The 25,311-nt window shown below is 38.0% G+C and overlaps 2 protein-coding genes across 4 annotated transcripts in view; both read left to right on the top strand.

Moving 5' to 3' along the window:
* LOC133517244 (proton-coupled amino acid transporter-like protein pathetic) overlaps positions 1–3,155 on the top strand; it is a 46,959-nt gene extending 43,804 nt beyond the window's left edge. For all 3 annotated transcript variants that reach the window (XM_061850463.1, XM_061850462.1, XM_061850461.1), the window contains exons 8-10: positions 1,002–1,214; positions 1,873–2,042; positions 2,433–3,155. In XM_061850463.1, the coding sequence (XP_061706447.1) occupies positions 1,002–1,214; positions 1,873–2,042; positions 2,433–2,713 (664 nt within the window). In that variant the 3' untranslated portion in view covers positions 2,714–3,155. The remainder of the gene's footprint in view (positions 1–1,001; positions 1,215–1,872; positions 2,043–2,432) is intronic.
* A 5,185-nt stretch (positions 3,156–8,340) lies between these two features.
* On the top strand, positions 8,341–23,634 carry LOC133517448 (proton-coupled amino acid transporter-like protein CG1139). The gene is made up of 9 exons (XM_061850777.1): positions 8,341–8,475; positions 8,811–8,924; positions 11,001–11,151; positions 11,858–11,979; positions 18,432–18,516; positions 18,987–19,231; positions 22,141–22,353; positions 22,650–22,819; positions 23,033–23,634. Exons 1-9 carry the CDS (start codon positions 8,444–8,446, stop codon positions 23,332–23,334), a joined length of 1,434 nt encoding a protein of 477 aa, XP_061706761.1. The 5' UTR covers positions 8,341–8,443; the 3' UTR covers positions 23,335–23,634.
* The last annotated feature ends 1,677 nt before the right edge of the window (positions 23,635–25,311 follow it).

The following is a 25,311-nucleotide window of genomic DNA, read 5'->3' as shown; positions in this document are numbered from 1 at the left end:
ATCATTATGCAAACCGTTTGCTAGATGGCGGTGGCGTCGAGATAGAACGCGTAAGCGTTTATCTTTCGTAGAGTAGTTAATTTTTAGGTTTGATTTTTGTTTGTATAGATTCGGTAGGTGGTGCGGACATTTTATACGAAGAATTCAACTACTCTGTGTACATTCTTACTAGAGATGCTCGGAGACTGATTACATAAGTGTTATTTAAAGCTGTGGTTTAGTTCGTGCTAAGGGTTTTTGCTCCTTAAATGCTCCTGCATACTCTTTGTCCGGGATCGACACTTCTGGACTGTGTTAATTTTTTTGGATACTGTTCATCATCAAGTCTGTAAAATTCGCCAAGTTTAAAAATAAACTACTTGTCGTTAACTACCTACTGTCTATCACTGATTGGAATGCCCCATCGAGCCCGCCACTTACAATACTATTTTTAAATTAATTATAACAAGACTTGTAACCTAAAAATTATCTGTTTTTTTAAAGTCATTTCAGTAGGTCATTGTCATTTATCAACCCTTTAAGGTATAGTCAATTTCATTCAGTTTAATCCGTGACAAACAATTTCAAGAACCGAATGTAACTGTCGTGAGTCAAACTAATATTAAACTAATTTTACGGTTTCAATCCCGTGTATTTAGTCATTCGCGCGACATATTTCGGAAAGCCTAAGTCTCTTTTCTAAACACTAACAGTGCGAGCGTTCACTACGGCTGTGTTTCGCGTACACGTACGCGTAGTTTACTTTCATGAATGAAAATATTTAGAGACTAAAATTTTAAGCTACTTTTATTTAAAACTTTAAACTAATTTTACGGTTTACACTCACGTGTTTTTAGTCACTCGCGCGACACGTTTCGGAGAGCCTAGCTCACCTTTTTCCTTTTTCAAAGGAGTCCTAGGATCTCTAAATATGTCCCGCGAGTGACTAAAACACGTGAATGTAAACCAATGTTAGTATGTCTCACGACAGTTTAAATTTGATGACTTTTATTTTATTTTAGCACCGTTATATTCGCTATGGAGGGGATTGGAGTCGTCATGCCTGTAGAGAACGAGATGAAAAAGCCACAGCAGTTCCTAGGATGCCCGGGAGTTTTAAATGTTTCTATGGTTATTGTTATAGTCCTGTACGCTCTTTTTGGTTTCTTTGGATATGTGCAGTACGGGGAAGTAGTAAAGGGAAGCATTACTTTAAATCTACCAGAAAACGACAAGTAAGTCTATATAATTATTTTTTTGTATCATGTTATTAGCGGTAATAATTAAAATAACGTTGACTCAATAACGTAACATGTATTTATGTTCATTACACAAATCAATGCCTGTCCCATGATTTTTACCATCCATTCACATTCTTGGACCTTGACCTTCGATGAGGTTCAAAAGAATGTTGAAAGGAAAATATATTTGGTTTACCTCACTGTGTCTCTCTTGCACCAATGCCATATACTAATTATATCAATACAATCAAGACGTCCTGAGATAACTACGAAATGGCTATCATCTTTACTAAAACTCAATACACGGACATCAATGCGGTGTTGTGACAGAAATTAATTTAAGTGGCAAATGTGCAATTCATAAAAAACAGCGTGAGAAGACCTGCAACCAACGTTTGTCAAGCAGTAAACGTCTATAATTAATTAAAAATTACTGTCGTTGTCTTATTTCCGACCACTCTGTCGAGCTCTACTTGTGCCTTCTATCAAATAATCAAAAAAAGTCCGGTGCAATGGTACAATTGTACGTCTTCCTATCTGTAAATAATATTTTTCATGGTAAAAAATTAAAATGAAAACCCCGTTTCTCCTCATATTTCTTAGAATTCTTCTTAGAACTGATACAAGTAATTCAATACACCTTTTTTTTCAGGCTCGCGCAAGCAACAAAGTTGTTAATGGCTATCGTAATTTACTTCTCGTTTCCTTTACAATTATACGTGTCCATGGAAATCATAACGAGGATGACGAAAAACCGCCTGTCAAGTAAATTTGAGAACGTCTTCCAAATTACCATCAGAACTCTTATCGTAACATTAACAGGTAAAAAACTACCTATGCTACAGCTATGTAAACTTTATAGTTCTACCATAGACGAATAAAACAAGAATACTCACAATACCTATCTTCACAAATTCATTTTGCTACAATACTTTGCGGTACCTATTGAACGGTAGTAGTAATTTTGACCAGAGGTCTAAGCGCCGAAGAAAATGGACGGAATGAGATTTACTTCAAAATATTTTAACTTCTGTTCAATAGATCGACAACAACAACCAACAAGTTGTTGTTCCTGCTTCGTTAGTGCCGCCACCGGGTAAAAGCTTGACTATTGGAGAAAAGCAATTTTGTGTAGATGTCTGTCTTCTTGTATACGTCGTCCATGCTTCTACGAAATGTAAAAAGGTAGTCTAAATGTATCTTTGTCTACAGTCGGTATTGCGGCAGCCTTCCCGAACTTGGAGTTGGTGATCAGCTTCGTAGGCGCCGTCTTCTTGTCTACTCTGGGTCTCCTCTTTCCTGCCATCATCGAAATCGTTTACCGCTGGGACCGAGACACTGGTCGATTCAACTACATCATTTACAAGGACATCATTATAGCAATCGTGTCCATCATAGCCCTTGTGTCTGGAGCATATGTATCTATCGTTGGGCTGATTGAAGAATTTATCATAGGACAAAGCCCTGAAGTACATAATGATACCTTGACATGATTATAAAATGGCTCGATGAAACTAAAATATGTAGCAGTATGTAGTATCAAATTTTGATAAGATTTCTCAATTTTGTGACGGATCTAATGTAAATAGATATACGAGTATGAGAATTTGTATGTTACCCATCTAAAATAAAAGTGAATTAGGTGTAAACTTGCCTGCGGTTAAAACATAAATGATTGATAGTATTATGTAAAATAATCTAAAGATGTAACATATCTAAATACCTTAAAAACCTACTAAACTATTACAAAAATCTCAACCTAAACAATCCTACTCTAACTAACAACCACAAGAACTATTCACAAAATACGCCCCGCGCCACTCCTGATGCAAAGAAGCCCATCACGCTCGCCTCGTTGCCACATCGAACAATGATGGATAACCATTGCATAAGGAACAACCGAAAGCGATGGTCATGACCACTCTAATAATAAAATAATAAATACATATATATCTATTTATTTATAGTGCAGTTAGTTACAGTACCAATTCGCTTACACACTAGAAAAATAGATGTCAGGAAAATAAAAACATACAAACAGATAAAATGTCATTAAAAATTAAATTTACTTAGTATTAATTGACTTAATTACAATATTCAGCATATATAAAATGTCAAGGAAGATAAAAGTTACAAATTCAGCCAATTAATTACAATAATTCGAATTCAGAAAGTGTCTAGCAGTATTGCATAGGTACGCTAAACTATTGGCAAACATGTCGGCATCTGCGTACTGAGCGAGCATTGAATGCAGGCTTGATAGAGCGCGTGAGGTAGGAGCGTGCCTCGCGTAGCATGTGCGAGCAGAAGGCCGCTGCAACAGACATGGCCGGCGGCGTGGTGTTACTGCCCCGTCCACATCCTGGGGTATCCTCTTAGGAACTATCAATCTATATGTATATATAAATAGAGGTTTTTTTAAAGAGGTTCAAAACATTTAAATTAAAAAATGTTGTAAAGTATAAAGTGTTGTAATGTTGTAAAAGTTGTAAGTATTTAATGTTAATATAGGTTTTAATAAGTTATTTCTGTTTTTATATCGTTATTTGTATGTATGTGATCAATAAAAACACTTTTACACAAAAATAATTAATTCATACATAATTTTATGTAGACTTGGAAAAATATACACCAATGTCTTAAAAGTCTATTGTGGGAAGTCTAGGCTACGCTTATACTCTGTATCTTTAGGTATTTAAATAAAAGTGTTTATAGATACAGAGTTTATAGATAACATTCCGGAGTAAGTATACAGTTGAGCATGCTATATACATTATGGTTTCGAATTTCTTGAATTTAATAAAAAAACTCTATGAACCAAGAATTGACTTTTAATTTTAAGTTACTTAGGTATTTAGTATAATTAAAATTATTACTCGGTAATCTTATTACATCCTTTGGCACTTTGGATAATTATTAATTATGTATGTGTTTTCGCTTGATCATAAATTATCTTCCTCTACAACGATATTTTCAATGTCAAGGGTACAAACCCGGTGCTTTTTAGGGTTCCGTAGCCAAATGGCAAAAAACGGAACCCTTATAGATTCGTCATGTCCGTCTGTCTGTCCGATTATGTCACAGGCACTTTTTTCCGAAACTATAAGAGCTATACTGTTCAAACTTGGTAAGTAGATGTATTCTATGAACCGCATTAAGATTTTTACACAAAAATAGAAAAAAAAAAAACAAAAATTTTTGGGGGTTCCCGATACTTAACTGAAACTCAAAAAATCTTTTTTCATCAAACCCATACGTGTGGGGTATCTATGGATAGGTCTTCAAAAATGATATTGAGGTGTCTAATATCATTTTTTTCTAAAATGAATAGTTTGCGCGAGAGATACTTCCAAAGTGGTAAAATGTGTGCCCCCCCCCCCCCCACCCCCCGTAACTTCTAAAATAACAGAATGAAAAATCTAAAAAAATATAAGAGATACATTGCCATGCAAACTTCCACTGAAAATTAGTTTGAATGAGATCAGTAAGTAGTTTTTTTTGTAATACGTCATAAAATTTTAAAAAAAATCATCAAACCCATACCGAACTGAAATTCGCAAATTGCCATCTTTCTGTTTTACTCTCATTAAGACGTAATTAGAGTGGCAGAGAAAAATTCCCGCAATTGACGAACTTCGATTTTCGCGGTTATAGCCCTGGAGCTAACTGGCGTAGCCAGAGACGGCGGCAAGAGACCGCACGGTATGTCCCTGGTTCCTTGGGGTTTGGGAAGGGTGGTAGTATGGGACGCTGCCTGTGTAGACACACTGGCCCCTTTTCACCTCACCGGAACCAGTAACCAAGCAGGAGCGGCGGCTAAAGCGGCCGAAAAGCTTAACGTATAAAAGTACAAGGGTCTAGGCCCCGAATACATTTTTATGCTATTTGGGGTTGAGACGCTTGGCCTGTGGGGTCACCACCATAGGAGATCATTGCACTTTCGGCCAAGTCGTAACAAAGTGCTTTTTACGAATAGGCACTTGCATCACTACTGGGTAGGCACTTGGCTTGGGCCAAGTTTGAATTGATTATATACTTTAAAAAATAGCTGCAACCGAATACAGAACCTCCTCCTTCTATGAAATTGCAGTCGGTTAAAAATACTTCTATGGAGACCACTAATTCTTATTACTACCTGCATTAACTCGGAAATCGAAGTTCGTCAATTGCGGGATTTTTTCTCTGCCACTCTAATTACGTCTTAATTAGAGTAAAAGAGAAAGATCCCCGCAATTTGCGAATTTCAGTTTTCGCGGTAGGCCCCCAGCAGAGCCGGCACGTTGACGGATGCAAGAGACCGGCGGATTATGTCATTTAGTACGGCGGGGCTTGTATGAATTGATCGACATAGCAATATGATGAGCTGAGCTGATATGAGCTGCGTATCTTATCAATGAAATATTGACAGAATACAACTAAGATTTTGTGATGAAAAGAGATTTCTTCAGCAGTAGCAATCTGCATTTACTATCACTGATATAAAAAGAATATCTGATAAAATGTTGAAGTACCTAAATGTCGTAACCCACTTAATAATATTTAGGGATACAAAATATCAAGCATTTGGGCTTAACTGAATATTAAAAATTATACTACTCTTTTAAACAACTCTTGGGTATTAGAGTTGCCTAAATACGAACCACCTAACAATTATCTTCAATTATATGTAAGTGGTAACACTAACATAATATGGATGTATTTTTGGCCGTCATAAATGCTTATTAATTAATAAAAAAAAAGAACTAAATATTAAATGACATTTAATTTACACAGATTGACTGAGTCCCACATTAAGCTCAAGAGCGCTTGTGTTGTGAGTACTCAGACAACGATATATGTAATATTATACAAATACATAAATACATAGAAAACACCCAAGACTCAGGAACAAATATCCGTGCTCATCACACAAATAAATGACCTTACCGGGATAAGTAAGCAATTTGAAATTACATGCAGATTGAATTGAAACCACAGACCTGTGACTTATTAAAATATTTTACTTTTAATTTGATCTACATACGGAACCCTTCAAAAACGATTAACCTTACATTTGTAAATTATTATTAACAGCTGGGATATCTGTGACAAGATATCTTTTTCAGTTATTTTCATACTTCGATGGCAATTGTGTATAGTGGCTGGGAAGGTAAGATTCTAAGATTATTAAACAAATAGGTAAAAATAAATTCAAGGTTATTAAAATGAGAATTCGCTAATTGGACGTGAATAATTGTAACAAACAAAAACCACATTGTCGCTTACCATAAAAGCAAAATTTGCTTATATCGCCGCCGTCATATAGTGTTTTCAAGACAAAATTAATAATATTCCACAATTGTGTCGTTTTGAAGCAAAAGGCATTACATTGTCACTCACCATAAGCCCATAAGGATGCTCTGACAGGTTATTCGTATAAACGAAGCGACTGCGGCGATTTGGTTATTTGTATTACCACGAGCAGCGCATGCGATTGGACGTGGTCTGCAGTGAAGTGGTGGTCAGGTTGTTTCGATGAAGTGTTCGATGATGATGGCGTGTGCTCCATCATTTTGTCGGCGAGCAATGCGAGGTCCTCGAGCGTCATCTTCTTGTTTGATTTTTTCTGGTCCAGAGTCACCTCACGTCGGGGTCACCACTTTGGCTATATTGTAATGTGAATGTACCTATATAGCCAAAGTGGTTCCCGAGTGGGAGCGTAGGTGGTATGATAGCGCGAGAAGCGACTGCGGCGATTTGGTTCGATGATGATGGCGTGTGCTCCATAATTTTGTCGTCGAGCAACGTGATTGTTACCAGGGGGCCTAGCCAAAATAACAAGCTTTGATAAAAAAACGCCAATCAAGACTGAAAAAATGTAAATAAGGATATTGTAACGTGATTATTCGTTGCATCTGTCATACCGATAAATGTTATTTTTACAAGCTTTTCTTGACATGTTCGTATGTAACTTTTTGTTTTCAAATCTTGCAAACCATTTTTCAACCACTTCCTGATATCTGAGCTGACATTTTGCATACATATTGTAAGTCGGGTGATAATGCAATATTATGGTACCATCGAGCTGATCTGATGAAAGAGAGAGGAGGTGCCCATGGGAACTCTAATAAAACAACGCAACTTAATTATGTTTGGGGTTTTTAAAATTGTCTCGATGAGTATTAGTTGCATGTGGAAAGAAAAGTACGGTCAGCGATAAAAGCTTATACCAAAAATGAAAATTTTGCCAAAAACATATTATTTTTTGTTTGGCGTTTGGCGATCTACAGTTGCCATCTGATACATCAGAGCGGCCAAGCTGCTCACAAATATCTGAACACGCCTCTATTGTCAAGGCGTTATAGTGTGTGTTCAGATATCTTTGAGCACCTCGGTCGCTCCGATAAATCTGATGGCGACTGTACGATTGTTATCTTGGCTAGGCTTCCTGATATAGTTTCATTTGGAAAGGAAACACATAATTCATCAGCTTAGTAAAGGGATACATTTAACTTACGGCCCGATTTGAACTTTAAAATACGTAAAATATTAGGCCTAGATCCCGAACGTACTAACGCCTTAGAACCTCTTAGTCTTCGGAGAGACGTTGGCTCTCTTTGCATGTTCTACCGTCTGTACAAAGGGGAATGCTCCGAAGAACTTTTTGAATTAGTGCCATCGTCACGTTTTTATCATCGCACCTCCCGCCAAAGGAGCAAAGCTCATCCTCACTTCTTAGATACATGGCACAATAAGAATAAGCGGGCATCTCACTCGTTTCTTCCTTTCCTTTGAGCTATGACATGGGATTCTTCACGAAGCGGGTATTTAGGGCTCTCAAGGGTCGGCAACGCTTAAGTGGCTCCTATGATGTTGCTTATGTCCATGGGCGACGATGACCGCTTCCCATCATGCGGCTCGTCTGCTCGTTTGCTGACTACGCTAACATAAAAAATATATATATACCTATATATTATACTACTCTTTGGTCTAGATACGATATGGATCCGATACATTATGACAGTTGCAAAAGTGACGTTCGATCAAACAAAAACGTCGCTTTTAACATTGACATATCCGATCCATATCGTATCTAAACCTAGTATATTTTAGTATATAGACGTTCGAATAGGGCCGCTAATATCGGTAATTATGATTCATTTTTATCAACTACATAAAGAAACCCAAACAAATAAAAATGTGATTTATTTTGAAAAATATCTTTACAGGTTTAAGCGCTCGTTATGGATAAAGAAGTCACTAACTTTAATTCGACGTAAGTATACGCTTTTAATTAAGTGAAATATATTTCTAAGTATTTTGCCAACAAATTTTAAATACATAGGTACATATACCCCCAAATGATATACTGTTTTACCAAATTATGTTTTAGAAACGTTTCGTTTGACAGAATTTTATTACTTTGTAAACTTTTTTTATTTAGAACCAACCATAAGTTAATACTTTAAATTATTTTGTAAGTGATTTAAAGTTAGTTTATTTTATAAATAAACCTATACCAATAAAAAAATATTAATTTCGGTAAAATCGTTTTCTGTAAAACCACCGCGATTTTTCAGTTCGGTAAAAATGGCATCTTTTTATTTCCAGAGCTGATTTAACAAGCAACCCAGGATTTCAATCAACTTTGAGTATAGCGAATGACGAAAAAAATGACAAGACATATAACCCGTTCGAGCATCGACAACTCCAACATCCTAATTCGTAAGTGACCATTAATGTAATATTTAATGTACCAATCTACATAAATATATATTTTTGGTTTTTTTATCTGCTTTGGCATATGACTAGGTTTACATATATGGCACACCAAGAATAAGCGGGCATCTTGCTCGTTTCTTCCTAGAACGTGCAGAATGTGGAATGAGTTGCCTCCTGAGGTATTTCCTTTGCGCTACAACATGGGAAGAGAGGTATGGGCATTGTGAATTTCATCTCGCTTTGTGTGGTAGGGCACAGCCAGTGGATGTTATTCGAGATCTAGAGAGCCCAACTGGGGAAGTACCTCCACCTTACAGAAAACCGCAGCCAAATAACACTAGACCCTACTCATAGTGTTGTGTTCCTGCCGGTGAGTAAGGTTGCCAGAGCTCAACGAGGGGGGGCTGTTTTACGGTCGGCAACGCGCATGTGACTCCTCTGGGGTTGCGGGCGTACATAGGCTGCGGAGACTGCTTACCATCAGGCGGGCCGTATGCTTGTTTGCCACCGACGTAGTATTAAAAAATGTGATTATTCAAGAAGCGAGCTCCTGTGAAGTTGCTTAAGTCCATGGGCGACGATTACCGCTTTCCATCAGGTAGCTCTGCTCGTTTGCCGACTGTCACATAAAAAAAAACTTAATGTCAGTTATTTTATTCACGGACCTATGTACAAAATCGGATCTTACTTTTACTTTTCTGATAATCATAATTGTCTTTTATCACCAAACAAAACAGGTGATATAGCCTCATAGGAAGCTAGAAAAGTAGCCCAATAGAAAACATTAAACCATTTTGCTTTTTGTCGCGTTGGCATAATTGTCATTGGCATTAAGTTGGCAAATCTGTCATTTAGAGATTTGTCAACATTTTGACTGAAATTAAGCACAGAATCTCTTGTTATGTGAGCCAGAGTTTTGCTAAATCTGACAGGTTATGTGTATCCCTAATTATGGGAAAGTATGACATATCAATGTTATATCGAATATTGACCGTCTGAGCAAATGTTTTTTGATCTTCAGTTACATCCGACCATGCTAAGTTGGCAGCGATATTGATAACCCAGCCTGTGCAAGTGTTAAGTAGAAGTCATAATTTCATAGATGTTTGACGTTTAAAATAACACTGTCACTGTCCTGGGCTAGTGGGCTATCAAAATCGCTTCACACTTATCTCGCTCTGTGAACGACATCTCTTCTTCCTCGCGTTGTTCCGGCATTTTTGCCACGGCTCATGGGAGCATGAGGGCCGCTTGGCAACTAATCCCCAGAATTGGCGTAGGCACTAGTTTTTACGAAAGCGACTGTCATCTGCCCTTCCAACCCAGTGGGTAAACTGGGCCTTATTGGGATTAGTCCGGTTTCCTCACGATGTTTTCCTTCACCGAAAAGCGACTGGTAAATATCAATGATATTTCGTACATAATTTCGTAAAAACTCTTTGGTACGAGCCGGGGTTTGAACCCGCGACCTCCAGATTGAAAGTTGCTCGCTCTTATAGTCGTTAGCTTTGTAGCTGGCCCCTAGCGGCTAATCCTTTGTCTATTGTTAACTAAAACCGCGCGTGCCACTACCTGCATAAAAAATGGTCCGGTCACTTTAACCGGTTATTGAATTACAACTCCTATGATAATTTAAATAAGATTCAAAATGAACAACATAATTTGCGATTTCTTGTGTGGTCCGGTCTCTACGGTTACTGAGTGCCGGCGAGTCGAACGCTACCGAACCAGTCTAAAATGTGTCCTAGATATGCGAAACAAAGGCGCGTTATCGGAGGGTGCACCTACACTGGTTGTTGAGCGTTGGACTAGCCCGCGCTCTGATGTCAATTACAATTGACGACCCTTTTTTTGCAGGTAGTGGCACGCGCGGTTTTAGTTAACAATAGACAAAGGATTAGCCGCTAGGGGCCAGCTACAAAAGCTAACGACTATACCGCTAAGCTACCAGCGCTCTAATGACATGTACTATCTATTTTTTGTTAATTTAATCGCAAAACTAGGGTGCAGCCTGGGTGCAGCTGTCAAAAAACGCCTTTATTATTAACTTTTACGTTAAGTGGCTATCTGTTATTCCAGTACAATCGGGTCAATACTTCATTTGCTGAAGGCGTGCATTGGCTCCGGCATACTGGCGATGCCGGCAGCCTTCAAAAATGCGGGACTTCTTGCGGGAACTATAGGCACTTTGTTGGCAGGGTATCTCTGCACGCACACGGTAGCTATATTGGTAAGTGTGTTTGGTGGTTCGTCATTTATTTTTCTGAAATATGCTTGGAAATGTCCTCATTTTGTTCCTTAATCAAACGCGGGAAGTGTCCAAGTTTTATCTTTTCAAATAACTTTTCCCAAAGATACTAATTTCATAAAGTAAGTTTTTAGTTTCTAATAATAAGTACTTGTCTGGTCTTCATGCGCAGTTCAATTTCAACAAATAACACTGTTTACATAAATACAAATATTTAGTTTTTTGATGAAAAAAAAAATAGCTTTAAATATGCTTATAAGTTTTGACTCGTTTTGAGACAAAAACTTGACAAAAGTGTTGATTAAGACGAACGGGGACAACCGGTTCCCAATATATACTACTAGTCATTTCCCTCTCTGGATATAAACATTATAAAAAAAATCTAAGCGATTGGATATATAAAAATCCTATGAAATAATGACGTATGTACATATAAATAACACTCGCGCTGCGTGTGCTCTGGCTTCGAACGCATATTTGCGCTCTACCTACGTAAGAAAAATAAGTAAGAAAGTAAGTAAATATTCTTTATTGCACCACAAAGAAAACACATTTAAAAAACAGATTTACAATGTAAAGAAAAATAGCAACAGGCGGTCTAAATAAAACTTCAATAAAATAATACTTTAATTAATGTTATATGCCTTAATAGTAATACAATGTAAGCCTATATATTAAAATTATGTAGGTTACAACATCGCAGCAAGTATGCGTGGATGCCAAAGTGCCGTCTATGAGTTTTGCTGAGACCTGTGGAGCGGCTTTTACATATGGACCTAAGAAACTACGGTCGTGGGGCAATTTTATCAGGTCAGTATTGGGACATATTAATTTATATTGGATGGGGCTGAGCCCATAAGCTTATTTCGTTTTACAAAAATTATATCTATTAGGTTAATATTTTCTTCGATTACCGCGATATTAATCATGAAATAAAACTATGTTAACCCTTCAATCAATCTTTGGGTAATATGACTGTAGGATACGCAGGTGGAAGATGGATAAAAACTAAGTTTTTTAAGTGAAATGATGAGAGAGTGCTCGCGTGCCACGTGGTGAGCAGATAGGCAACGGTACATTCGCAATATGTTATAGGTTAAGTATACACGCCAGCGCCCTCTGAGACTTTATTTGAATGTTTACAATATAGGTCCAACAGATGGAGTTAGTATGCACGAAATAAACATTAATAATTAAAATTACGACTAAACAATGACGTAATGAGTAGCTAGGGATTTTTGAAAACTTTAGTGTACATTGTAAAGAAATTTTTGGCTTTCTTAATAATAGGAATAAATTTATATATTTTAAATGCATAAGATTATACCCAAACTTACTTTAGATATAAAATAAGTATCTATCGCCTACAATGACTCCAAAAAATGCTTTTTTTATATCTAAAACATAACTTTTTATCGGAAAACAAACACAAGTTACAAATAATTAAAAAAATACAAAATTTTGAAAGAAAAATAATCCACAAAAAAATTTTTGGCAGCACATCACATCACGTCACATCGATAGATAATAATCTGCCCAAAAAAAAAACGTAATATTGTGTAGCAGTTACGGTTCGCAATCTTTCGACAGTTTAAAATCTCGCGAGATAAATTATAATGTAACTTGATTTAACGGTATTTCTAATTTTACGGTGACATAATATATTAGTTACTTACATAGAAGTTCCAAGACATTGATAGGCTCATAACGACATACATTTGTATGTGTCCCGTTTCCACTAAGCGAACTTCACCATGAAGGAGTTGAGGCCAAAGTGTGTCAAATCCGGCGGTTCTACAGCCGGGTTCCTAACACAGTCGGGTTAAGAGCCCTTAATCCTTGGAGCGTTCTCCGATTTCACGAAATAACGCTCGATAGATGGCGTTGGCGCTCGGTACGCGAGCGCCGGCAACGCGACGCGCGTTTCAATGCAGACTAGAATAATCTTGATAGTTTTCAATATAATTTCAAGCAACATTAATTTTAGTGTCATATGATATCATATGGGCACTCTTTATTTTATTGTATATGCACAGTAGTTTTTTTTTATGTACACTACTACTAAGTGTACAGACTACAGAGTGTACTATAACCCTTGCTCTTTATTCTGTCTCTTTCACACCAATGGAAAATGAAGAAGTTACTAAATGACTGCAGGTATAAATAAAGTATATTAGTGCGATAGAGAGACAGATAGTGTTTCGTTGTCGTATCGTAAACGATTGGCATGTTGGCCACACACTTGCTTAGTGCCTAGCCAAAATACCAATCGTTTGCGTATATTAGTGCGATGGAGAGAGAGTAGTGTTTCGTTGTCGTATCATAAACGATAGGCATGTTGGCTACGCACCCATGATACCTAGCCAAGAAGCCAATCGATTGCGCATATTAGTGCGATAGAGAGACAGATAGTGTTTCCTTGTCGTATCGTAAACGTTTGGCATGTTGGCTACGCACCCATGCTGCCCAGCCAAGATGCCAATCGTTTGTGCATATTAGTACGAGAGAGAGACAGATAGTGTTTCGTTGTCGTATCGATTGGCATGGTGGCTACGCACCCATGCTGCGTAGTCAAGATGCCAATCGTTTGCGCACATTAGTGCTATAGAGTTTCAGTGTTATTTGAAATCACGTTAGGGTTTGTATTATTATTTTTGACCCGAATGAAGTCCATCCAGGTTCTTATGATGGAGTCAGAAGTTGGTCACCAGAACTCCTAATCTACTCATTATAATTCCATCGTGCTTGGGCTCAAAAGATTTGCCCTGACGAACACCATCGATCTAGATGAGGACCAGGGTCTCATGACGGAGTCAGGAGTTGGTCAGCAGAACTCCCCAGAACTCCTAATCTACTCATCATAACTCCATCGAGTTTGGGCTCAATAGATTTACCCTGATGAGCACCATCAATCTAGATGAAGTCCAGGGTCTCATGATGGAGTCAGGAGTAGGTCACTAGAACTCCTAATCTACTCATTATAATTCCATCGTATTCGAGCTCAATAGATTTGCCCTGACGAGTACCATCGATCTAAATGAAGTCCAGGGTCTCATGATGGAGTCAGGAGTTGGTCACCAGAACTCCTAATCTACTCATTATAATTTCATCGTGTTTGGGCTCAAAAGATTTGCCCTGACGAGTACCATCGATCTAGATGAAGTCCAGGGTCTCATGATGGAGTCAGGAGTTGGTCACCATAATTCCTAATCTACTCATCATAACTCCATCGTGTTCGGGCTCAATAGATTTGCCCTCACGAGCACCATCAATCTAGATGATGTTCAGGGTCTCATGATGGAGTCAGGAGTTGGTCACTAGAACTCCTAATCTACTCATTATAATTCCATCGTGTTTGGGCTCAAAAGATTTGCCCTGACGAGTACCATCGATCTAGATGAAGTCCAGGGTCTCATGATGGAGTCAGGAGTTGGTCACCATAATTCCTAATCTACTCATCATAACTCCATCGTGTTTGGGCTCAATAGATTTGCCCTCACGAGCACCATCAATCTAGATGATGTTCAGGGTCTCATGATGGAGTCAGGAGTTGGTCACTAGAACTCCTAATCTACTCATTATAATTCCATCGTGTTTGGGCTCAAAAGATTTGCCCTGACGAGTACCATCGATCTAGATGAAGTCCAGGGTCTCATGATGGAGTCAGGAGTTGGTCACCAGAACTCGTAATCTATTTATCATAACTCCATCGTGTTTGGGCTCAATAGATTTACTCCGACAAGCACCATCAAATTACCATTATGATGAATAGATTAGGAGTTCTGGTGACCAACTACTGAGTCCATCATGAGACCCTCGACTTAATCTAGATCGATGGTACTCGTCAGGGCAAATCTTTTGAGCCCAAACACGATGGAGTTATGATGAATAGACTAGGAGTTCTGGTGATCAACTCCTGAGTCCATCATGAGACCCTGGACCTGATCTAGATTGATGGTACTCGTCAGGGCAACTCTATTGAGCCCATACACGATGGAGTTATGATGAGTAGATTAGGAGTTCTGGTGACCAACTCCTGACTCCATCATGAGACCCTGGACCTCATCTAGATCGATGGTGCTCATCAGGGCAAATCTTTTGAGCCCAAACACGTTGGAATTATAATGAGTAGATTAGGAGTTCTAGTGACCAACTCCTGACTCCATCATGAGACCCTGGACTTTATCTAGATTGATGATGCTCGTCAGGGCAAATCTATTGAGCCCGAACACGATGAGGTTATGATGAGTAGATTAGGAGTTCTGGTGACCAACTCCTGACTCCATCATGAGACCCTGGGCCTCATCTAGATCGATGGTGTTCATCAGGGCAAATCTATTGAGCCCAAACACGATGGAGTTATGATGAGTAGATTAGGAGTTCTGGTGACCAACTACTGAGTCCATCATGAGACCCTCGACTTAATCTAGATCGATGGTACTCGTCAGGGCAAATCTTTTGAGCCCAAACACGATGGAGTTATGATGAATAGACTAGGAGTTCTGGTGATCAACTCCTGAGTCCATCATGATACCCTGGACCTGATCTAGATTGATGGTGCTCGTCAGGGCAACTCTATTGAGCCCATACACGATGGAGTTATGATGAGTAGATTAGGAGTTCTGGTGACCAACTCCTGACTCCATCATGAGACCCTGGACCTCATCTAGATCGATGGTGCTCGTCAGGGCAAATCTTTTGAGCCCAAACACGTTGGAATTATAATGAGTAGATTAGGAGTTCTAGTGACCAACTCCTGACTCCATCATGAGACCCTGGACTTTATCTAGATTGATGATGCTCGTCAGGGCAAATCTATTGAGCCCAAACACGATGAGGTTATGATGAGTAGTTTAGGAGTTCTGGTGACCAACTCCTGACTCCATCATGAGACCCTGGACCTTATCTAGATCGATGGTGTTCATCAGGGCAAATCTATTGAGCCCAAACACGATGGAGTTATGATGAGTAGATTAGGAGTTCTGGTGACCAACTCCTGACTCCATCATGAGACCCTGGACCTCATCTAGATCGATGGTGCTCATCAGGGCAAATCTTTTGAGCCCAAACACGTTGGAATTATAATGAGTAGATTAGGAGTTCTAGTGACCAACTCCTGACTCCATCATGAGACCCTGGACTTTATCTAGATTGATGATGCTCGTCAGGGCAAATCTATTGAGCCCGAACACGATGAGGTTATGATGAGTAGATTAGGAGTTCTGGTGACCAGCTCCTGACTCCATCATGAGACCCTGGGCCTCATCTAGATCGATGGTGTTCATCAGGGCAAATCTATTGAGCCCAAACACGATGGAGTTATGATGAGTAGATTAGGAGTTCTGGTAACCAGCTCCTGACTCCATCATGAGACCCTGGACCTCATCTAGATTGATGGTGCTCGTCAGGGCAACTCTATTGAACCCAAACACGATGGAGTTATGATGAGTAGATTAGGAGTTCTGGTGACCAGCTCCTGACTCCATCATGAGACCCTGGACCTCATCTAGTTTGAAGGTGCTCGTCAGGGCAACTCTATTGAGCCCAAACACGATGGAGTTATGATGAGTAGAGTAGGAGTTCTGGTGACCAACTCCTGACTCCATCATGAGACCCTGGACCTCATCTAGATCGATGGTGCTCATCAGGGCAAATCTTTTGAGCCCAAACACGTTGGAATTATAATGAGTAGATTAGGAGTTCTAGTGACCAACTCCTGACTCCATCATGAGACCCTGGGCCTCATCTAGATCGATGGTGTTCGTCAGGGCAAATCTTTTGAGCCCAAACACGCTGGGATTATAATTAGTAGATTAGGAGTTCTGGTGACCAACTCCTGACTCCATCATGAGAACTTGGACTTCATCCGGGTAAAAAATAATAATGCAAACCCTAACGTAATTTCAAGTGAAAATGCGTTTTTCAGAAAATCGCAGCCAAATAACACTAGACCTTACTCATAGTGTTGTGTTCCTGCCGGTGAGTAAGGTTGCCAGAGCTCAACGAGGGGCGGGAGGGGGTTAGGGTCGGCAACGCGCATGTAACTCCTCTGGAGTTGCAGGCGTACATATGCGGGCCGTATGCTTGTTTGCCACCGACTTAGTATAAAAAAAAAAAGTAACACTGAAAATCCATCAATAAGCGAGTCTGTTAGGCATACTGTAAAAAATGAACTTTTATTAAGATTTTCTAATCGCAGTATATAGCACTTCTCGGAACTCCGTAGCTGATTACGATCGCAACGAATGCCTGACAATCGAGCACAGGTCCGTCCTCTAAGCGCGCTCCGCGCGGACTGAGAGCGGGGCGTCGCTGCTGCGTGATTTATACGTGTTTTAAAAAAATATAAATTTACGGCAATGTAGGTCCCATAGTTACGATTTTTTTTTTATAGGTTAACATAAAGTTACAGTTTGCTATAATATTATTTTTAAAGCAAAATATGCGTACAATTTGCGGAAATAAAATATAATAAAACCCTGTTTTCGCCAAAAAAATGAAGAAAACTCGGAAGGTATTTTATCAGTTTTTTCAAATGAATCTTCGATTGTTAATCATTCCAGCCCCTCGTACGAGATATGTTGAATCAAATTGTAGTCATTCATGTACCAAATGATTCTTGTTTATAGCAAAATTGAGAACCGAAACGCCACATCTCATTGCAAAATTTGGAAAAGACTCCCAAAAAACCTCATTAAAATAGAGGTTTAAAAGAGAAAATGAAAATTTGAACTGTTGGAGCCCCTAGTTTAGGAAACGATTATTTAAGTACGTTATCAGTTTTTGAATAAATACTAATAGTTACGTCGTAATCTTGAATGAAAAAGGAAGCATTTTACAAAATACGCTCGTCTGTAGGAATAAGGACTCTTAAGATGAGATATGCATAGTATTCATTATATGTGTTTTTTAAAGATATACTTATCTTATAATATGTATGCTAGTTTAAAAGTATTTATATAGGCTAATTAATGTAATTGTCTAAAAATAAGGATTTTTCGTTATATTTAAGATAGGATATAATTATATATAGTAAGTACCTTAAAATCGCATGGTAAAATACAGTGTTTGTCTGTGACCAGGCACAGATGTGTGTGCCGGAGAAACAGTTCATGGTGTATGACGAGAATTTAGCACTGGTGCGGACAGCCGCACCAGTGCTAAATTCTCGTCATACATTGTCCGAAGTGCTGGCCAGACATATCTCAAGGACACATCTGCACGTATGTCTCTAGCTTAATATTATTTATTTTTACTTCCAGGGCACTAGTTGACTTCTCAATGATGCTGACATACGCAAGTACTTTATGTGTTTATGTGGTTTTCATCGCTTCGACTTTTAAAGAGGTAAAAATAAATAATCAATGAAGCATAATAATAGACATGTTAATAGTCTAGGTGTCTCATCAATCAAGCAATTGTCAGTAGAGGCCCATGTTAATGGATGTTTCATTTTTCCCCCTAAGTATAATAATAAAGTTAATAACGCAGTCACATTATTCACCCAAACTTAAATCCATAGACCGTTAATACTGTTCACTTTTTCTACAATAGTCCCAATGCCTGCTGCGACACCGGTTCATGGGTATCTATTGTTGCGCCTGTGAACGGGTTCCAGCAGGCGTTCTACATTACATTAAAACTCTCCAAGGAGCCTCTACGTGTTGGATCTTTATCACCACAGAAGTATATCAAAACACCGAGATTTATAGGCCCGTGAAATCCAAAAAAAATTAAGTTTCGTGTAGCATAAATGCAATAACGAATTTATGGGGATACCGTACAAGCGTTAAAATTTTTTTTAAATATCATTTCAGGTATTGGATGTACTTCAGCCGGAATGGAAACTCTCCGTCCAGATGTACTGCATTATAATCTGCATACCTCTAGTACTCATATGTCAAATCAGAAACCTCAAGTACTTAGTCCCGTTCTCGGCTCTGGCTAACGTGCTTGTGGTCATTGTGTTCAGCATCACCATGTATTACATGTTTTCCGACCTGCCTCCAGTGACTGACAGAGAGATGGTTGCTAGTGTTTCGACGTGGCCTCTCTTTTTTAGGTAAGTTTTTAAACGAAAGTCTAAAACTCATTGAAAAACGAATAAAAAGAAGAATACTATATTTGTTATGAGTATATAAACGGACACGCTACATTTTCTTTGGTTTTCTGCATTTTATTAACGAAAGTAGGATTGATTATGAGAAATTCTGGGTAATGCATACGTTCCGGAAAATATAACACATAGGAATTCAACATATAAAAAACTTAGTCCATAAATTTTTGTTACGTTGAGATTTGCATATGAGAGGATACTACATACATATTTTTCTCACACACAAAATTGTCTTATTTGTGTGTAAAGGCGGTGGTAGCCGAGTGGATATGACGTCCGACTTTCAAGCCGGAGGTTGCGGGTTCAAATCCTGGCTCGTACCAATGAGTTTTTCGGAACTTATGTACGAAATATCATTTGATATTTACCACTAGCTTTTCGGTGAAGGAAAAGATCGTGAGTAAACCTGCATACATCTGCGAAGAAATTCAAAGGTGTATGTGAAATCCCCAATCCGCATTGGGCTAGCGTGGGGTCTATAGCCCGAGACCTCTCGCACAAGAGAGGAGGCCTGTGCCCAGCAGTGGGACATATATAGGCTGAATTATTATTATTATTATAAGGTAGTCTTATGTAGTACAAATTTTATGTATTATAAGGACCCATTTGCATGCTGACAAAAACGACTAAAAAGGCTAGGACATGTTACTCTTGTAACACCTTTTATGTAAACCCTTTTCATGTGCAAATAAATGATTATGAATTATGGGATGGCTGGTCACTGGGTACATAAAGGCTGACTATTGGTACACAGGGGGCTGATCACTGGCAAAAAGCTTCTTTTATTTTATCTAATAATAAAACATATCTTCCAAAATTAAGAAAAAAAAAGCGGCCAAGTGCGAGTCGGACTCGCCCATGGAGGGTTCCGTACCATTTATGACGTATTAAAAAAAACTTCTTACTAGATCTCGTTCAAACCAATTTTCGGTGGAAGTTTGCATGATAATGTATATCATATATTTTTTTAGTTTTATCATTCTGTTATTTTAGATGTTACAGGGGGGGGGGACACATTCTATTACCACTTTGGAAGTGTCTCTCGCGCAAACAATTCAGTTTAGAAAAAAATGACATTAGAAACCTCAATATCATTTTTGAAGACCTATCCATAGATACCCCACACGTATGGGATTAATGAAAAAAATTTCAGTTCTAAGTATGGGGAATTTCTTATAGTTTCGGAAAAAAGTGGCTGTCAAATAAACGGACAGACAGACGGACATGACGAATTTATAAGGGTTCCTTTTTTTGCCATTTGGCTACGGAACCCTAAAAATACGTTTTGTTCTTTACAAAACATAAACTATGTTAAACTCAACAGTATATAATTAACTATTGTTATATGGGGTGATCAATCCAAAACGGTCAGTATGGAGAAGTCAGAAACTATGAGAGATAGCCACATCTATTCTTAGGAAACATGGCTTCGATTTTAAATTTAATAATAATGACATTCTATCTTTTTTTTTATTTACTTATACTTTCAGAATCAATTATGCAAACAAATACTATTTTTTTTACACGCATACTATTTACACGCGATTACATAAAGATTGACCAGATTCAATTCCCGATTATGTATAAGAGATTTAAAAAAAGATTGAATATCATTATTATTAATTTTAAAATCAAAGCCATGTTTCCTAAGAACAGATGTGGTTATCTCTCATAGTTTCTGACTTCTCCATACTGACCGTTTTGGATTGATTAACCTGTATATCCAACATAATAACAAACGCAGTTACTAGAGAGCAGTCGAGAGGATGCTATGGGATTTTCGTTAAAATTCAAGGCCTGCGGGTTGCATTATGTATGTTTCAATGTACAACGTCATTCTTTTTTTTTGTTAGCGTGATAGTGAATGGACTAAAATATCCACGGTAAAGGTACAGACAAACTGAAATTAAGTATCTGAATCTCTATTGCTACATTGGTTACTGAATGAATTCAGAGAGTTATAAATATTGTCTTTATATTTTTATTTTATTTATTTGGCTCACAAAACAAGTTACAGAGAATTGCAGAAATTACAATATTATCATACAGTTCAAATCTAGACTATAACTCTAAACATGTGTGCATAGAAGGATGTAACCAGAGACCATAGACAATATTAATAATCCGCTGAAGTCTTTGAGTAACTATAGTAACTCAGATTCCTTCTTAATTTTAGCTTGTGTGTGATAGTCCTAAAAGCGTGTCAACAGCACAGATAAAATACGTCCGCGAAAAACATTTTTTTTGGAAAATTGAAAAAAGAACATTGCAAAATTAGATTTGATTTAGGTTAGAATTGGATTAGGTATGATTTATTCTACATTTTTTAATTTTATTGTTGCACTGTCAAAGTTAACTTTAGCTTTCTCTGTGTCTTATGATGGACATGGGTAATATATACTAGCTACTGATCATAAGCATACCCCAGATTTTTGGTTGCGGAATGATTTCGTGTGTTTATAACTTTATTTATAATGAAATCGTTACCAAACTATGAATTAAAAATAAGAGTTACGCTACGCTTAGAAATGCACAAATAAGTTCTTTTTTTTACAGTTTTTTCTATGTTTTTGCTAGTATGAAACATTCCTGCACCCAAAAATTCGGGGCATGATCTTAAGAAACCTATAAACTTGTATTTAACTATGATAATTGCGATATTTCATGTTTTTGCACCAATTAAAAAAAAACATTAATTTTGATTTCGCTGGAATGTCAATTGCTGGTTCTGTAATAAATCAAACGGACTAGCCAGCAATAGCTTCCTTCCTAGTCTCGAAAACTGTGTGATATTTACCATTCTACGATTTCATAAAATGGCTGTAGTCTACTATTAAAGCATATTTTTTCCGTAGCACCGTGGTATTCGCCATGGAGGGAATTGGAGTCGTCATGCCTGTAGAAAATGAAATGAAGAAACCGCAGCATTTTCTCAGATGTCCAAGCGTTTTATATATTTCCATGTCCGTCGTAATCTCTCTGTTCACTGTTTTCGGATTCTTCGGATATGTGCAATTTGGGGACGATGTCAAAGGCAGTATAACGCTGAATTTACCCAATAACGATATGTAAGTACTTACTATTCATTATTCCCTTGCATTGGATGTCGCCTCGAAACAATTGTCGACTTCAAAGATTATTTTGATGAATTATACTATTCTGAATTTACCTCCGAGAAAGATAATTTAATATTAAATATTAAAGAAAGATAATTTGTTTATTCGTTATGCTCTCGAGTAGTTTGCCTTTATTTCGGAGTAATGACTTATTTCGGAGTATTTTTTCTTTAAAAAAGTTGTTCCAGGGTTGTCATTTTCATTCCTTTTTTTAATTCCTACTTACCCCTTACTGCCGCCTTTTTCAGATTTGCGCAAGCAGCCAAGTTGTTAATGGCTGTCGTAATATACTTCACATATCCTTTACAGTGTTATGTGGCCATGGAGATAATAACGAGGATGCTCAAAAAGTACCAACCGAATAAGTTTGACAACGTCATTCAAGTCAGCATCAGGACCTTCATAGTTTTACTTTCAGGTGAGAATTCAAAACATTTCATTAGTGACCTTTAAACAGATTTTTATTCAGTTAGTTCTATACTTATTTATATTGATGTGATCAACAAAAGCTAGAAACGAAATTAATATAAGGAAAAAGCACGTATGTGCAAAAAAACGAACTTATTTGAAAATATAGATTTAGCTAGCCAGATAAGAAAAGAGATTATAAGTATATATCCTTGTTTCACAGTTGGCGTAGCCGCAGCCTTCCCGAATTTGGAGTTGGTTATCAGCTTCGTAGGCGCCATCTTTTTCTCTACCCTGGGTTTTCTCTTTCCCGTTATCGTTGAGACCGTGTATCGCTGGGATAGAGACACTGGCCGATTCAACTACATTATCTACAAGAATATTGTTATTGGAGTTTTTTCCATCTTTGTGCTTGTCTCTGGAGCCTATGTATCTGTCGTCGGTATAATAGATGAATTTTTTGTTGAACATCTCATTGAAAATGACAATTTGACTTCCACTTCTATTGTAAATATGTTAATATGATCGTCTCTAAGTGTTATTAAAATATGTAATTAAAATGTTATGCAATTTTATTTAGGTAATGGAGCCTACGATTTAAATTATGTCAGTAGTCAGTGAAGCAGTATAAATGGGTTAGCAAAGATATATTTTGTAAAGTACCCTATAGCTTTGCCTCTAGTGCCAAAAATATCTGTGCTCATCACACAAATAAATGCCCTTACCGGGATTCGAACCCGGGACGATCGGCTTCATAAGCCACTGGGTCACTAGCCACTAGGCCAGACCGGACGTCAAAAATTATTTTTAATGAATTGCATTAATAAAAACAGTCTTAATTATAATAAGTAGTAGTCAGTAGGTCTCTACAATTAATAAAGGCATAATTTTCGTTACAAATTATTAGGTATTTCATTACATTATCAAATACATATGAACTTATTATAATAGACTAATAACTATTTTCGTATTCTGAAAGAAGGAGATCGATTCTGTTTTTACAATTGAATATAATGGTTTTCAACCAATTATATACGTATGCGCCGCTGCACCAATCAGGGTCTTTACGGAATGTAATCAGGTCTCGTCACATAAAGCATCTCGCTCGCACTTACTGGTGTGCGAATACGACTCAAGGTCGTTTCAAAAAAAGATACAAAACCTTATCAAATAGCTGAAGCAGAAACGGCTTCCATGAGTACTATCACTAGATATTGAAACTAGGTTATCTTAACGACACTTACGTCTAAGATAAATCACTGCCATGGGGCGTCTAATCTGTAACGTGCCAACTTCATCATCACATCAGCCCTTTATCGCCCACTACTGAGCATAGGCATCTACTTGCCCCGGTCACGGCCGAGCTAATCTCATCCAGAAGTGGCCCGCCACTTTTCATTCCAAATCGTCTAAAATTCATAGGTTACCATAACAACGCTGGGCAAAACCTATTTCAATAAAAAAAAAAACATATAAATAACAACTTCGGTTTCTATGTCAATGAGAGCCGAATTTCAGCCCACAGTGCGCCAGGGGCTTCTTCCATGCGTAACGTGCCAACTTACGTCTTGAGATGAGATGTTGAACGAAGATACCGGGACAGAGAGCGGTCTGAAGTTCCACGTTCTGCTGACCGATGACCGCTTGATATACAAAAGCGTTCTTACGCCTACTGAGTGGCGTGGAAACTCTTGCGTTTCATGTTTGTTTGGGTTATCGTTCGTGCAACATCTACTATAATTCATCTTCTTAAGAAGTAGCATGGCTTTTTAGGAGAATAGAGGCTTAAAAAGCTCTGAGTTCATCCAAAAACTACAACACGAGATGAACAATATTTTTACTATACCCTTTTTAGGGTGTACTTAAAGGGTAAAACGGGACCCTATCACTAAAACTCCGCTGTCCGTCCGTCTGTCTATCTGTCCGCCTGTCACCAGGCTGCATATATGAACCGTGGTAGCTAGACAGTTGAAATTTTCACAGATGATGTATTTCTGTTGCCACTATAACAATAAAATACTAAAAAGTACGGAACCGTCGTTGGGCGACTCCGGCTCGCACTTGTCCGGTATTTTTATTCTAAATTAGTAATATTTTTAACGAATTACTTGCAAACAATTCTGACGCATTGATAACTTTCTCCTTTTTAAAGTCGGTTACTAAACATCAACCTATCCTTCTTCCTCGCGTTGTCCCGGCATTTGCCACGGCTCATGGGAGCCTGAACGCTGTCATGGGGGATTTGGCTGGGTTGGGTGTTTAGTAAACATCAACCTATAAAGCAAACAAACAGTCTATTTCCGAGTCAAACGAGCAAACCTAAAAGGAAAATATCGTGAGGAAACCTGACTTATCGTTATTATAGCCGTTATACAGGTAATATAACTCCCGGAGTATTGAAACTTGGATTACACGTTCCTTTGGTATTACGATGTATGTAAGAAAAAGACCTGATGGCTGAGCTCGAGCAACTGTCTTGAACAATCATCCCACAGGCTTTAC

The sequence above is a fragment of the Cydia pomonella genome, chromosome 4 (assembly GCF_033807575.1).
Source record: "Cydia pomonella isolate Wapato2018A chromosome 4, ilCydPomo1, whole genome shotgun sequence".
NCBI classification, from domain to species: Eukaryota; Metazoa; Arthropoda; class Insecta; order Lepidoptera; family Tortricidae; genus Cydia; species Cydia pomonella.
This window is presented reverse-complemented; position numbering and strand designations above follow the sequence as displayed.